This window comes from Rhodamnia argentea, chromosome 10 (genome assembly GCF_020921035.1).
Source record: "Rhodamnia argentea isolate NSW1041297 chromosome 10, ASM2092103v1, whole genome shotgun sequence".
NCBI lineage: Eukaryota > Viridiplantae > Streptophyta > Magnoliopsida > Myrtales > Myrtaceae > Rhodamnia > Rhodamnia argentea.
The window spans coordinates 20,171,486-20,186,686 of NC_063159.1; the positions used below are offsets into that span (position 1 = coordinate 20,171,486).

General features: G+C 41.8%; 3 protein-coding genes across 3 annotated transcripts; 2 read left to right on the top strand and 1 right to left on the bottom strand.

The window, feature by feature from the left end:
• Positions 1 to 390: 390 nt before the first annotated feature.
• LOC115742239 (outer mitochondrial transmembrane helix translocase) lies at positions 391 to 4,668 on the top strand. The gene is made up of 5 exons (XM_030676400.2): positions 391 to 821; positions 1,861 to 2,161; positions 2,832 to 2,990; positions 3,180 to 3,475; positions 4,077 to 4,668. The coding sequence occupies exons 1-5, from the start codon at positions 627 to 629 to the stop codon at positions 4,296 to 4,298; spliced, it is 1,173 nt and encodes a 390-aa protein (XP_030532260.1). The 5' UTR covers positions 391 to 626; the 3' UTR covers positions 4,299 to 4,668.
• Positions 4,669 to 5,622: 954 nt separating this feature from the next.
• On the top strand, positions 5,623 to 10,126 carry LOC115742238 (molybdate-anion transporter). The gene is made up of 8 exons (XM_030676399.2): positions 5,623 to 5,880; positions 6,709 to 6,853; positions 6,943 to 7,111; positions 8,150 to 8,420; positions 8,565 to 8,830; positions 8,991 to 9,206; positions 9,352 to 9,454; positions 9,603 to 10,126. Exons 1-8 carry the CDS (start codon positions 5,730 to 5,732, stop codon positions 9,662 to 9,664), a joined length of 1,383 nt encoding a protein of 460 aa, XP_030532259.1. The 5' UTR covers positions 5,623 to 5,729; the 3' UTR covers positions 9,665 to 10,126.
• Positions 10,127 to 10,725: 599 nt separating this feature from the next.
• LOC115742348 lies at positions 10,726 to 12,933 on the bottom strand. The gene is made up of 3 exons (XM_030676577.2): positions 12,717 to 12,933; positions 11,441 to 11,600; positions 10,726 to 11,229 (listed from the first exon to the last, which is right to left on the bottom strand). The coding sequence occupies exons 1-3, from the start codon at positions 12,793 to 12,795 to the stop codon at positions 10,983 to 10,985; spliced, it is 486 nt and encodes a 161-aa protein (XP_030532437.1). The 5' UTR covers positions 12,796 to 12,933; the 3' UTR covers positions 10,726 to 10,982.
• Positions 12,934 to 15,201: the final 2,268 nt, after the last annotated feature.

Sequence of the window (15,201 nt, forward strand, 5' to 3'; positions counted from 1 at the left end):
CTCAATAAGCTCTTTGTATTTCCAAAACTCCCGCACGCTCCGAAGCTAACATCAAACCGGATATCTCCAGCCATGAGATTTCGAATATGTAGAGCTGCGAATTGCAAATGGTGAATTGATCTACATGTGAGACGATGTTCATGAGTAGAATCTTGATTTGAGCCTACTTTCGCACACCTCGGTTACCCTTTAGGAGGCATTCATCCCATTTGAAGTTCTCCGTGAAAAGTCCGTCCCATCCCTCGCCGACCGCGGCACATAGAGAGGACCAGGCCGGGCCGGGCCGGGCTGGACCTGGCCTTAATGCTAAGACCCGACCCATCCAAAAAGATGGCTCAGACTTGAGAGCCCAAAGAGAAACGGATCAACCGCTTTTTACCAAAACTGCCACTTTGGGCCCTCCTGGGAGTCCCGCGACTTCTCCTCTCCTCCCGAAAACCCTCTCTCCTTCATCCTCCTCCCAATCCTCGAGCGTAGACTCGTCTTCTCCTCTGGAATTCTGCAACCCCACCACCACTCCAACTTAATTGGCGCGAGTTTCCGGATCGCAGGCGCAGGACACGGAGAAGCAGGTTCTTCCGGGCCCCTCAACGTCGACGAGCGTCGCCGCCGAGCGAGACCCACACATGGAAGGCTCGGAGGCGAGGTTCCTGGAGAAGCTGGTGCTGTACGCGGCCAGCGCGGCGCTCAGCTGCCTGGTCATGTTCGCGGGGCTCCGTCACCTCGACCCGAACCGTGAGGCCTCCAAGAAGGCCCTCGAGCACAAGAAGGAAATCGCCAAGCGGCTCGGTCGCCCCCTCATCCAGACCAATCCGTACGAGGTTGGACTCTTCGAATTTCTGTTTGTTGGAATCGTTATTGCCCTGCACACGGGTTTGGATTTGAGGTTTAGGTGGCGTGTTTTAAAGCGGGTTTTTATGATTTGGATGGAGGATTGTGCAGTGTTTGATGTGCTTAAGTGGGAAAATTTGGGAGCTTTTGCGTTTGGTTTTTGTTTTTGGAAGCCCTCAAGTTGTTATGAGTTTATTACTGAGATGAGATGAATCGAATTGCTTGCCGCCGGCAAGATGCTTGATTTTTTCATTTGCTTCATATTTCGGTCGGTGTTTGATAGGATTCCATAATCTAATCTTTTGTATTGCTCTGCCCGAGTCATAATGGTACTTTGATTTTAATTCTTTATACGGTCGACCATATAGAATTCTTTACCCAAAGGGGCAGAGATTCCGGCATATTATAGTGTGATATTGGGTTAAGCACATATGCTTTCTAAGATACTCATTTTGCTTAATGTGATTGAGATTTGTATTTCTTGCTATTGATTGCAGCTCCTGTCTAAAACAGTGTTGACTTGGTTAAGTGAATAAGGAGTCTCGTATGGAAGTTGGGACAGGAGTTGAGGGGTTACCGCTGTCCTCCCAATTGTCGGTCTCATTTTTAATGCGAAGGTTCTATCTGTATGATATATACTCGATTATTGTTTTATCTCTGGAAGGTGTTGTCACTATTGACGGTCTTGCACCATCTTGGAAGTTATTGGGAATGCCTTATGCAGTTGTGGGTTTTGAACATGTACTAAGATTATGGTGAATGCCGATCAGATTGCCATAAAAACTATTTTAGATTGGTTTTTGAGTAGTTTGTCAACTGATAGCGTGTTACGTATATGCAGTGGGGCTGGGCACGTTTTCTTTTATCTTGTTGTTTGGTCGGTCATCATTCATCTGCCTGGGTTACTTTGCAAGTTGCAGTAAATAGCTTCTTTTGTGAAAAATGTTCTTTTCTCATGAAGGTTTTTGGGCTTTCATATGTCAATTTCGGATTCGTTCTCCTTCTAATTTTTCTCCTTTACAATTTCAGGATGTGATAGCATGTGATGTCATAAATCCTGACCATATTGATGTGGAATTCGACTCTATTGGAGGGTTGGAAACCATTAAACAGGCTCTCTTTGAACTGGTTATTCTTCCGCTTCGAAGACCTGATCTCTTCTCACATGGAAAACTTCTTGGTCCCCAAAAAGGTGTTTTGCTTTATGGACCACCTGGTACTGGAAAGACCATGCTTGCCAAGGCTATAGCAAAAGAGTCTGGAGCTGTTTTTATCAACGTGAGGATATCAAACTTGATGAGCAAATGGTTTGGAGATGCTCAAAAACTGGGTGAGTTCGCATGTCTGCATTTGCTTTTTGTACTGTGACAGCTGAGATGAATGCACAGAATGAGTATATTTTAGATAATTAAAACCCCGTCTTAGTGGAATTTAGATAGAGTTTTTGGCTAGAGAAGTCACATATGATTAAGCAGTGAAGTTGGTCACAGAAATCAGGCGAGGTATAATTTAGGTTAATATTGTTCATGCATTGTGGCTAGTCAGTGGCCACTTGTTTGAATGTGTATTATTTTCTGTTGGATGCTACCACAGACTGAACTGCATTAGTATCGGTTTTTTAGTGGCTTTTAAGACACTGGGCTTGTGGTTGAGCTTTTGAATTAGTTAATTTTTCAAATCTTCATTGGTACGACATAATTTCTTTATCTTTTCTTGATGGCACGCAGCACGCTTGGTTTTTCATGGGGGCATGGGGTTATCGGTGTTTGTAACTTCTAGCACGTATTCTTCTTTCTTGTCCTTTAGAGATGAAGCTAACTGTTGAAACTGCTGCATTTATTCATGGAGTTATATAGTAAGTGAAAATTATCATGAGTTCAATCTTCTAGGTTTTATAATGTTGCTAATCAGGGGGAATCTTTTAATTTTACTTTCATCTTATATTCGGAGTGTAGACCTGGTGCTTTGATTTTTAAATATATGATGGTGATACTTTGCAGTGGCTGCCGTGTTTAGCTTGGCTTACAAACTGCAGCCTGCTATCATATTCATTGATGAAGTCGACAGTTTCTTGGGCCAGCGTAAAACTACTGATCATGAGGCATTAACGAACATGAAGACTGAATTCATGGCCTTATGGGATGGTTTCACGACAGATCGTGAGTTCTTTCCCCCTCCGTCTCTCTGTCACTCGCACGCGCACTGCACACACACATGCGCATGCACACATAACATTAGAAGTGGATGCTAGTTTACGTACTATTGATGGCTACTGCTATGTCATGGTGTTCCTCTGGTCAATTGGAGGAGTAAGTTTTGGTTCTGATGATTTTGCACTCTCTTCACAGAGAATGCTCGGGTTATGGTTCTTGCTGCAACTAATCGTCCATCTGAACTTGATGAAGCAATACTTCGCCGTCTTCCTCAAGCTTTTGAGATTGGTATACCTGATCGCAGGGAGAGGGCTGAGATATTGAAGGTGGTATTGAAGGGTGAGAAAGTCGAACAGAACATTGATTTTGACTACCTTGCCAGCTTGTGTGAAGGGTGCACGGGCTCAGATCTGCTTGAACTCTGCAAGAAGGCGGCTTATTTTCCAATCAGGGATCTATTAGATGAAGAGAAGAAGGGAAAGCCGTCTCAAGTGAGTACTCTTTTCGCTAGTGAAGTTGCATCTTAGACTCCCTGAGACTCTTTATTTTGAAGGTTTAATTTTCTGAAGGAAACAATAGTGTTTATGGTTCCATGTTCAACTGGATAACTCCTTGGTACCGGGGGGATTCTTGGTGTTGCCTGCGGATTTGTGTAGTATTATGATAAATATGCCAGTACATTTGTAGCTGCCTCTACGATGACATGAAATATGTTTCAGGATCATGACGATTTGTTTCCTACAGTGACTGCATTAAACGCAGAATTCTATGATGAGCATTTCGATTATTTGTACAGACTTGTTTGGTGCCAGTTTTACGCATGTAGTTTTATGCGTGTCTATGATGATTTTCCTATCTCGAGATAGACTGAAGCGTAGCTGCCTCTACGATGACATGAAATATGTTTCAGGATCACGACGATTAGTTTCCTGTAGTGACTGCATTAAATGCAGAATTCTATGATGAGCATTTGGATTATTTGTGCATACTTGTTTGGTGCTAGTTTTATGCATGTACTTTTATGCGTGTCTATGACGATTTTCCTATCTCGAGATAGACTGAAGCGGTTTCTATCGATGCGTATTTTTTCAGGCACCAAGGTCCTTAACACTGTCTGATTTGGAGAAAGTTCTCATGACATCAAAAAAGACCAAGCATGCAGCCAGCGAATACACCAGGTTGAGCTCACAGTCACCCAGTTGGCAAAGGAACAGCGAGTCCGACGATTATCAGGTTCAAGCTGCCATGAATGAGCTATCGAGGCTGGTCCTCTCCCAGATCATGAACCTCCGACCGGATTCGCAGGATTCTTGAAGGGGGTCCGTCTCCATCTTAGCCTCCTCCTCGTCTGTAGAATCTGTCCTCTAATATCTTTTTGTCCGCTTTTCTACTCGGCACCGGATGCGTAGAAATCATAATCCCTTGTGGAAAAACGTTGAACCATCTCATTTGACATTGTCACCATTTTTTTTTTTTTTTCCTGTTGTGCTTTAATACTTTAATTAGTCGAAGGTGACTAGTAGGGTACTAGTTCTTAATGAGTACATGGGGATGTAAATCGACATTCCTTGTCATACACGACATAGGCGTCGTATTTTAATGGGAGGGCAATTAACTCAATTCTCTTGTAATCCTATGTATTTATGTGTCGGCTATTGACGCAAATTTGGGCCATTTCATGCCAGTGTACATGGTGGGGTCAGCAATGTCTCCCCTCTTCAAGTCTCTTCGATTTTTGTCTTTTCAACTGGTGAAGGGAGGTGCCCAATGCTCATTGAAGGCGGAGTACATTCGCCAGATGAGGCCAAGCATTTAAAGGGCAGTGACAAAAAAGGACGAAATGATCCTACCAAATTAGGACAACCTCACGCAAATCGAATGCGACATTTTTTTCCCAGTTCGGATAATTTGCATTAAACAAGAGACATGTGAAAGCATAAGACTATCATGGTATTTCACATGTTCAGCATTTGCCCTCTTGAAGAAGGTAAGGCATGGGGCGGCGCTCGAGTAGCTTCTTAGACCGGAGCGGTCGTGGTAGCAAGTAGTTCTATCACCCAAATCGAATGATACCTCCGTTTGGATTTTCACAGTTTCGACGTATCTGTCCGTCCTCACATCTCGGACCTCGTATCGCGCGGTACACATGAATGCGGTAACTTCATTGCTGAGGCTCGAGAAAAAGGTCCGATACGATTGAAATGCTCCAGCAAAAACTTGCTTAGATATGACCTTCTCATCTTTGCTTAGGCGTGAATATTGATTGAGAAAACGGGAGTTACGGGTCGAGTTGATTGGCACGTTTTGGCAGCTTACCGGGGACAAAGAGCGAGGAGAGCAAAAGGCACCGACACCGGGATCTACACGGATCCCGGGCTCAGATCTCGCCACGTGTCGTCCTCCCTATTGCCCTGACCGAGAGAGACTTTCGATTAACCGGCAAACCGAGAGAACCCGCGTCTCCACCGTGGGGAGAGCCGGTTGAATTTCTTGTTCCCCTGATTTCTGTGCCCTTCTAAAAGAGGAAATGACCTTTCTGTCCTCCCCGCCCCCGGGGTTGGTCGACCTCCCCAATGGCCGAGGTTAGGCCGCGAAGCACTGGATGGCAACCCCCCACCTCTCCCTCCCCGCGTCCTCTTCTTCCTTCTATATATCTCACTTACAAAAGCTTTCCTTCCCCTCACTCTCCCTCCACATCTCTCTCTCTCTCTCCCTGCCTCAATCTGAATCGCAATCTCGGAGGCGATGGAGGTGTTCTTCTACTTGGTGTTCGGGGCTCTCAGCGCCGTCGTCGCGGCCCTCGAGCTCAGCAAGAACAACAAGGATCGGATCAACACGACCTCCGCTTTCAGTTCCTTCAAGAACAACTACCTCCTTGTTTACTCTCTCATGATGGGTAATTCCCAGCTTGCTCTGATCTCTCTCCCTTTTTCCTTCTTTCTTTCGTTTTTCGTTTTTTTCTTTTTCCCGCTCCGATCTCGCCCGGTTCCGGTTCGCTTTCCTCGCGCGCTCGTGAGGTCGTGATGTGGTTGTGCCTCGAGCGAGGGTTTGTGGCGTGGATCTGATGCGTTGTGAGAATTTCCTGTTGAGATCTGGCGATTTGGTGAGAATGCTGGTGCCGACGATCCGCATTTGAGGCGTCGTCGGTGTTTCACGGCGTGATCTGGGGTTCTTCCGTGTGCTCCGGATGCTGTGTGCAGAGTGGATCTGCAGCTGCATTAATGTTTAGCTGCTAGTGTGTGGACTGTGGAGGTTTGGCTTCTATGATGTAACTGTTTGTGGAAATGCAGATTCATTTGCAGGTTGGAGCTCTTAAATTCGAAGGAATATCAGAATCTGCTGTCATTAGCGATACTTATTGTGTAGGACTATAGCTCAATTGCATGCATTATCGATCAATTGCACTTTTTGGCCCTTGTGTTCGTATGCTGCGTACTGCTCTGATAGGAAATGTAGGTTCTATTTAATTGTCTTTGTTTCATGTCAATGCATTCTCCCCGACCATGTTTCGTTTATAGGGGCATCTAAATCATTAGGCATTTCACAGCGTTGTTTGGTAATCTGTAAAGAGTATTCATTATTTCACAAGACCATTAAGGATGGATCTCTAGTTTTTCTTCGAGATTAGCTGCTTATTTGGCGAACTCTGCAGATAATGTACTTTTTAGAAGTTAAGATGCTTTACAACTCTTCATCTGACGGTATGTGCTCTTCATGGCGATAGCCGGTGATTGGTTGCAGGGCCCTTATGTCTACTACCTTTACAGTCAGTATGGGTATGGAAAAGGAGATATAGGACAACTCTTTATTGCTGGTTTTGGCTCCTCCATGTTGTTTGGGACCATTGTCGGATCCCTGGCAGACAAACAGTGAGGCTTCTGTTATGTGCTGTTTTTGCATACCTTTCCGCTATTGGGAAGTTCTTTGTGGTCGACTGATCCTTTTTGCACTTAATTAGGGGTCGGAAGAGGGCATGTGTGACTTATTGCATCACTTACATACTGAGCTGCATCACCAAGCATTCTCCTCACTACAAAGTTCTGATGTTGGGCCGTGTATTAGGAGGTATTGCCACTTCTTTATTGTTCTCAGCATTTGAGTCCTGGCTTGTTGCTGAACACAATAAGGTAAGAGGTGGCTGCTTTTCCCTTACTTTTCATTTGTTTGGTTTTTCTCAGATGATTGGATAAAATGTAAAGCTGGTAAATCAGTACAAAGCTGGATAAATTTCTTCTTTGTTGGATAATGAAGACACATGGAAGTTGATCGTTGGGAAACTTCTGTCTCTGAATTCCAGTTCTACCCATTGACAATTATTATGCATTTTGAAGCTTTTGACCCTGTAACTCCTAATCTCTAAGGAGTAAATGCAGTAACAAGCTACTATCTTCATGGTTTCCTTAGATGGCTTACTGGGAAGTTTACTTGCATTTGATGAAGATGGGAACGTAGGTTCTCCATTTTCCTGTACTAATAGTGAAGTTTCCTGGAAACATTAAGTCAAATGAACTGGACTTTGTTGCCCTTTGGATCATTTCGGCCAAGTTAAACAAAGCACATTATTCTGTTTGATCTTAACTTGAACTTCCTTGATTTTGTAGTTTCTCTTTAGGGTTAACACAATCTCTGTCAAACATGCTTCTTATGTATTGACATTTACTGTCTTGTCTGGCTCAAGGTTTGTGCGAAGATGTAAGAAGTTTCAAAAGTTAAGAATATATATGTACACTTGAAACCTATTCATGTATTTGCATCTATTTTGCATGCATATGCCTTTGCTGGGAGGATGAGATCTTGAGTTCACGATATTTCTTTAGCAGTCTCCATTTATAGTCTGATCCATTCTCCCCATGGGATTTTTGCTCCTGAGGTTTCGGATGTCCAAACACTTTGATTCGATTCCCCTGAATATGTTATGTATCTGTGTCTGTTTTGGCATGTATATGCCGGTGGGAGGATGAGATAGTGCATTCACACATTTCTCTGGTTGTCTCCATTCTCGAGAGTTTGCTCCTGAGGTTTTGGACGTCCAAACATTCTGAGTCGATTCCCCTAAATATAATATTGATCAATGAAGCAGTTTTTTCCCTGAAGTTATTCTTATTACTGGATCAGAGGAATTCAAGATTTCTCATACTTATATGTCCTCTCACAAATCTGCGCAGAGGGGTTTTGATCAACAATGGCTGTCTATAACATTCTCGAAGGCAATATTTCTTGGCAATGGCCTTGTTGCTATCCTATCTGGGTTATTTGGAAATATACTTGTTGATACACTTTCTCTTGGGCCCGTGGCACCCTTCGATGCTGCTTCATGCTTTTTAGCTATCGGTATGGCAATTATTTTATCTTCGTGGACTGAGAATTATGGAGATCCTTCAGAGAATAAGGACTTGCTCACTCAATTCAAGGGGGCGGCTGCAGCCATTGCTTCTGGTAGATTCCTGATCTTACTGACACATGCAATGCTCATAGTTATCACCTGTGTATACATTTTGTTTCAAATATTCTTCACTTGCTTATATTGCACTCTACTGATCTGTTTCTTTTTTTAACCTTGAAATTCTGTTTCATGATCAGATGAGAAAATTGCTTTGCTGGGTGCAATCCAATCACTTTTTGAAGGTTCCATGTATACATTTGTATTTCTGTGGACTCCTGCTTTGAGCCCAAATGGTGAGGACATTCCCCATGGTTTCATTTTTGCTACCTTCATGTTGGCTTCTATGCTGGGTAGCTCTCTTGCCTCCCGATTGATGGCCCGCACATCACCCAGAGTTGAAAGTTACATGCAGATTGTTTTTGTTATATCTGCTGCCGCTCTCCTGCTCCCCATCTTAACCACTGTAATTCTCTCTCTCTCGCTCTCTCTCTCTCTCTCTCTCTCTCTCTCTTTGAGCATGCACAAGCATGTGCACGTTCTTGTGCGAATCTTGTGACAGCTTTTCGTATGTTTATGTCTGTGTTTGTACCCGGACATTTTCTGACTTTGTTGATTTGGAACAGATGGTAGTGACACCTTCTAAGGCCACCGGCGGAGGTATGTCATTTTCAGGTTGTCTCCAGCTTCTTGGCTTTTGCACTTTTGAGTCTTGTGTTGGCATTTTCTGGCCATCCATCATGAAGATGAGGTCCCAGTATATCCCGGAGGAGGCCAGAAGCACCATTATGAACTTCTTTCGGATTCCTCTTAATATCTTTGTCTGCGTTGTGCTGTACAATGTAAGTTGCTGGCTTTATTTAATCAAGATCAGTGAACTACCAAAATCTGAGGCCAGTGCATGTCGAGCTATCTAGTAATAGTGTCCTCCCTCCTAGAAACCTTTGTCCTTGCCTAACTGAAAGTTTTCATGAATCGTCTTTGAAGGTCGATGCTTTCCCCATCACTGTGATGTTCGGCATGTGCTCTATTTTCCTCTTTGTGGCTTCTCTCTTGCAGAGGCGGCTCTTGATAATTGCAGATAAGCCAAGTGAGTAAAATCTTTGCCTCTAAGTCCAGAACCACGTGTGCATACATCTGAACTTGGATCCTTAAAATTGTAGTATTTCAGTCAGTTTCTCGTTCATGCCCTGTCTTTTTTCTGCTTTCAATAACTTGGAAGTACTAATTGTCAACAGAGACAGAAGACAGGGAACTGGCGAAGGAAAGGGACCCAGAAACTGAGCCATTGAATATATGATAATTGTTTGTGCTGAAGATTACGGGAAATTCTGGGAAAGTTGCAAAACAGCAAGTTATTCAACTGCGCACAACGTTGCAGTTTGTGCTGGATAGCAGTTGTATGGAGTTTTTCCTTTTTTGTATGAAGATTAGAAGATATGGAGATAAAGCAGAAAAAAAGGAGATGAGAAGACGGGGAACACTCAGAGATCTTTAGATGGCTATTGACCTTCCAGTGGGCAATGGATTGCAAGGCTAGATTACAATCAAATCTACTTAGCTTTTTCATTTTTCTTTTGATTTTTCCCTCTTTAAGAGGAGAGACTCCGGTTATGTAGTTCCATTTGTCATTCTTTTGTTTCTCAGCCTAAAAGTGGTATCTGTTGCTACGTGCATCTAAATGTATCTTTTACATGTTCTTTCTTTCAAACCTGGATTCGCATTGGCTCGTCAGAGTTTTGTATCCCTACGTTCATACAGAGACCTTTCTTTGTGGCGGTCGACCCATCGCTTGTTCCCTAGGAAAATTGGTTACGTTTCATGCACCGTCTCCTTTTTGTTTCACTTTAAGCAGCTGTAATGCTTTCCCTCGGGGGTCAACTGGCAAGGACCAAACTGAGTCGAATCGGAAAAATTCTCCCGGATCCTTGGACAGATAAAACTAGACGGAAGCAGGTGGCGTAAACTGAACCGTATCCATTCCTCTTCTTGACTTTCAGCTGGAGTATTCTCGTCTAGAATAATGGAGTTAAATCGGTGATTTACTTCATTAAATACTGATCCGGAGTCCCCCACTACATTGATACGTATTGTTCGAATGGCTAACATTCCTTGGCTGGATCCGTCCTATACTTTTATGGGGACTAAAACTTCCTGTATCTTCGTTGAAACAAGGAAATCTGTTCTTTGAATTCTAAAACATTGACCAGCGACCCAATATATACGATACATAAGATGCCTTATTATGTCTAAAGTGTACAAATTTTTGCTAATTCATACTTAATTACCTTTCATCACTTTTTTGCGGTTGACTGCTCAAGTAGTTTATAAATCACGAGTGTCTAAGTGATGGAAACAGGGTTGGAAGAAGGTTGAAGTTCTCGAAAGAACCATTTTTATTTTCTAAGTACAGAATCAGCTAGAAATGATAAATTACATCAGTTTGAAATGAAACGCAAGGTAAACACTTCTCTGCGTAGGCCTTTCTACATCGGGCAATGAATACACAACAGAAGAGAGGCCCCCCTCGCTTATAAATCAAAGTGAGCGGATTGGATTCTACATCTAGATTTGCATACGACAAACAGGGCAATGCTATAAGCATATGAACATAGATGCTATTCTAGCACCCGACGGCGTTTTGCATCCATGGAAGCCACTTCCAAATCCCCAATGAAGAACAGGATCCTGTCAAGAATACCTCGGCATCGGCATCGACCGGATGCCTCCTCATGCGTCAATTCTTCCCCATTTTGATGTCTTTTGGAACCCGACGGGCAAGGGGTCCTTGAACCTAGATGATGTTGAATTTCACCTTGGTGAATGATAAAGTATTCACCCCCCTCCCCGATTATCTTTAGTCCCCTGAAATCATGGAGGTATATTCAATGCCACCATATGAAGCAGATCTTTTGGAGAACTTTTTTCCGTTAGCAACTCTACATGATGGAAGGGAAGTAACTCCGATGACTGATATGTGTTATTTTTTATCACACAGGATTTTTTTCGAGGCACATAAAATAGAAAGAAAATGAAGCGAAAAGATCGCCATACAAATCAGAAAGATGAAACTTACAGTCCGACACGGTCACAACGGTCCTGCACCTCATACACCTCTTTCCATGACTTTGAGTTGGCAGGATCATAGAATGCAGCGCGATCTTCTCCCCATCTCGCCCTGAACAAATTACTCCAAAGGGGGTTGGCTGAGGCCAAGACTTTCCACTTTCTGCAAACTGTTAATCACCAATTTCATCATCTTAACTGAAATTTTAAAGGCAAAACACAGCTAAAGCAAAGATGTAACAGTTCACAAACAACTACATATTCTTGTGGAGAATCTCATTTGCCCCTTGATTATCACAGGCTAATCCGTTTGCATTCATCCCAACGTAAGGTAGAATATGCTTTCTGAAGTTTCAGGTTATCCGGTATTGCCTGCTACATATAGACCGATGTCATTAGATAGCCACTTTTTCAGCCAGAGCAAATTGTTCATTGAAATCCATCTTCCTACAATCACCATGGTGATAGATCATGTCAAGGAACACATGCAATGCATCTAAAGGTTTCATAGGCTCGAGCTAGAGAATTCATCACAACTTCCATAATTTTTCCATCTACTTTGCCGCAATGAGTACTGCCTCCATGGATGCATCTAGGATCATCTATCATCAGCAGAACCAAGCACAATTCAACCAAACATTTCAAAGCATAAGGAAGTTGCAGTTGTTCTCCTCGCGGTAAAAAAAGAATTTTCAATAGAATTCCGGAAACGACAACGAAACACTTTGCATGTAAAGGGAAACATCAAAAGCTTTATTTGGTATAATGTCAATAGAACGACTTGACCGCGCCGAAATGGACCATTTTCCTCTCAGGCAGATAAAATTCGCCAGTGCACTACTTTGCAAGCACGAGTTATACCTTCCTCTCATTAAATTCACAAAGAAGATATGCCCCACAGAATTATAATCAAATCTCACTGAAGTTAGACGAACCGTCTCCGACTGTAACACAAAATCGCCATCCTTCTCTAATCACCTCAACTGAATTGACAAGACGCGAGCTCCTCATCGACCAATTAAGCCTTTGAAAAGCTCTCAAATTGAACAACGAACATATACCACCACCCCTTATTGGGATCTTAATCGAAATTTTAGCAAACCGATGATAAAGACAAATCTCGATTTGGCCCGCTAGAATCCCAGTGAGAAGTCAACATGGCGAAGAACCCAGATTCACAAAGAATCGGCAGGACCCAACTCAGATCAGACACTATCAAAGACCAATCAAATTCAAAATTTTGAACTTGGACGCGACAAAGTTCAGGGATCCGGGAATCTTCCGACCTTGTAGAGCAGTCACGAGGCTCTGGTGATCCAGCGAGCAGAATATCTTGAAACAGAGCTCCTCCGGCAAGCTCTCCATCCAGCCAGAGCTCGCGATCCCACAAGCCTCTCACGCGACCTCTCTCGAATGGCTTGGCCTCCTGGCAAAAGTCAAGATCGAGAGTGCGCGTATGTGTGCAAGAGAGAGAGAGAGGGAGAGAGAGGGAGAGAGATGATGATGATGAAGACAGCTTCAGTGTCTTCCCCACTAGAACAGTTCGAACGTTGACGTGTCGTCGGTGTCAAACCCCGCCCGCATCGCTCGAGTAGTTTGCAGATTCGTACTCGCTCTTCGCGTGAAGCTTCTGCCTTTCTGGTCTCTTCAAGGTGAAATGAGGCGGCTAGCTTTCGGTTGTGGATCGCGAGTAGCTGTTAAATTGTACTCTCACGCGTGGGGCATCGATGAGATCTGTGAGTTTGCTTCTTCTTACCGCGAAACTCGAAATGCTTTGTAATCGGCGAAGTACCGCCAAAACGGGAGGAAATTCCCTTCTGTCTTTACATTATAAGGCGCGCACCCTAACATTTCTATTTCAAAAATTAACTTTTGATTAGAAGCTATTTTTTTTCAAAAATAAATTAATTTTTCTACTTCTACTCTATAAGTTATTTCTGATAAGATAAATTCGTTTGGTAATATTGAAAATTTATACTTCCAGAATATTATTAACACAAAATATTCTATGAAAAATTATTATCGATGACCAAAAAATTTCTACTTCGTTTTTGAACGTTTTAAATTTCTTTAAAAATATATTTTTATTATTTATTTTTTAAAAAAATTTATCATTTATTTTTTACTCCGTCGGCCGGAGATAGCGACTTGGTGGTGGTCGATGGTTGGCGACTGGTCACACTGGCGAAGATTGGCGGTTGGCCGCGATCGCTGCGTGCGAAGGTTGGCAATGCACAGTGATTGGTGGAGGCGGTGGTCGGCGGTCGAGGGTGGCGGCTAGCGGATGTTGGCGGTGGTTGGCTACGGGGGACGGTTGCCGAGCGGTAGCCGGCGACGGTCTGCGGTGGCAAAAGTTGATGGATGTGGGCATGATTGAAAAAAGGGTAAGAGCGTAATAAAAAGAGGGTGATGCGAGAAGTATTTCTTGAGATAGAGAAGCTATTTTTTTAACTTCTCAAATTGGGAGAAAAATAACTACAGAAGTGGAAATCACTTCAGAAGTGAAAATTTCTTTCAGAAGTAAAAATTTTTATCAAACGAATTTCTGCTTCAAAAGTTAAATTACCAAATGGATTTCTGCTCCAAAAGCACTTCTGGAGCAAAAATCCATTTCTAGAAGTGTTATCATGCGCACCCTAATTCCATGCTCCATCAAAAAATGAGTAATTTAGAAAATATTTTTAAAAAATAATTTTGTATCGCTTGATAATTGGCCAATAAAATATATTTTTATTATTATAAATATTTTCGTGAACGATGAAAATACTTCATGTTTATTCATTTTTGTAAGCAATTTAAAAAATCAATTTTTTAAAAATATTCTTCAAATTATTCATTTTTCACGAAACAAACGGAGCTAAAATGCTAATTCGAATGATTTGTATACATAGCCGATGTGAAGTTTTTGTTAGGCAGTCTTCGGTTGTATTTGATATGAAGGTTAAAATTATCAAAAAAGTATGTCAATAACCATCAAATCAATAGTAGCTAAGGCGGCTTTCTTTTTTACACTCAAGCTCCCTTTTTTTTTTTGCGAGAAAGTGAATGATTTGAATTTTTTTTTCTAGAAATAATCGTTTATATCTTTTGAAATAATTAATCAACGAAAGATGTTTTTATTATCAATAATACTTTAACTAAATATTTTCGTGAATAATGAAAATGTCTTACATTAATTCACTTTTATAAGTGATTCAATCGATCATTTAATGAAAAATGACTTCTAAATGATTTATTTTCAATGAAACAAATGCATTCTAAAGAATATTTTATAATCTGTTTATGTTGTCAATGCCCAATGCGTGGTTGGATCGATTTTTACTTTTTACTTAATTAAAATCTTGCTGTTTGTGTGCCTTTAACTTTTGAACAAATAATCGAATCTGTATCGACTTCGATTACATTTTAACCAATGGCGGAAAAATATTTTTTTTTGGACGAAAATGGTGACAAAATAATTTAAAAATCGTTTTTTGCATTTGATTTAAAGCAAACAAATGGGGCCTAAAATTCCCTCAAACTTACTTTTTTTCGTCGCATGGAAACTTACAACCGCGTGAAATTATAAGTAATATATGCAATCGAGAGAAGTAAATTTTCCACAAAAAGAACTTATAAATTATTTGAGAGGTAATTACACAATCAATTATAAATTTATTGTGCGGATACCAACTCAATTATCAACTTTTCAACTTTATCGATTTAGTCCTAAATCTTTACGTAAATTTCTAATGTAGTCTTTCCGATCAATTTTTTGTCAGAATTTGCTGA

What these genes read in the sequence shown, in the direction of transcription:
- LOC115742238 (XM_030676399.2), top strand. Translation starts at nt 5,730, where the DNA reads ATGGAGGTGTTCTTCTACTTGGTGTTCGGGGCTCTCAGCGCCGTCGTC. An exon ending in TGTTTACTCTCTCATGATGG is followed by an intron (nt 5,881 to 6,708) that starts GTAATTCCCAGC and finishes TCATGGCGATAG; the next exon opens with CCGGTGATTGGTTGCAGGGC. An exon ending in GGATCCCTGGCAGACAAACA is followed by an intron (nt 6,854 to 6,942) that starts GTGAGGCTTCTG and finishes GCACTTAATTAG; the next exon opens with GGGTCGGAAGAGGGCATGTG.
- LOC115742348 (XM_030676577.2), bottom strand. Translation starts at nt 12,795, where the DNA reads ATGGAGAGCTTGCCGGAGGAGCTCTGTTTCAAGATATTCTGCTCGCTG. An exon ending in CCTCGTGACTGCTCTACAAG is followed by an intron (nt 11,601 to 12,716) that starts GTCGGAAGATTC and finishes GGTGATTAACAG; the next exon opens with TTTGCAGAAAGTGGAAAGTC. An exon ending in CGTTGTGACCGTGTCGGACT is followed by an intron (nt 11,230 to 11,440) that starts GTAAGTTTCATC and finishes CCATGATTTCAG; the next exon opens with GGGACTAAAGATAATCGGGG.
- LOC115742239 (XM_030676400.2), top strand. Translation starts at nt 627, where the DNA reads ATGGAAGGCTCGGAGGCGAGGTTCCTGGAGAAGCTGGTGCTGTACGCG. An exon ending in TCCAGACCAATCCGTACGAG is followed by an intron (nt 822 to 1,860) that starts GTTGGACTCTTC and finishes TTACAATTTCAG; the next exon opens with GATGTGATAGCATGTGATGT. An exon ending in TGGAGATGCTCAAAAACTGG is followed by an intron (nt 2,162 to 2,831) that starts GTGAGTTCGCAT and finishes GATACTTTGCAG; the next exon opens with TGGCTGCCGTGTTTAGCTTG.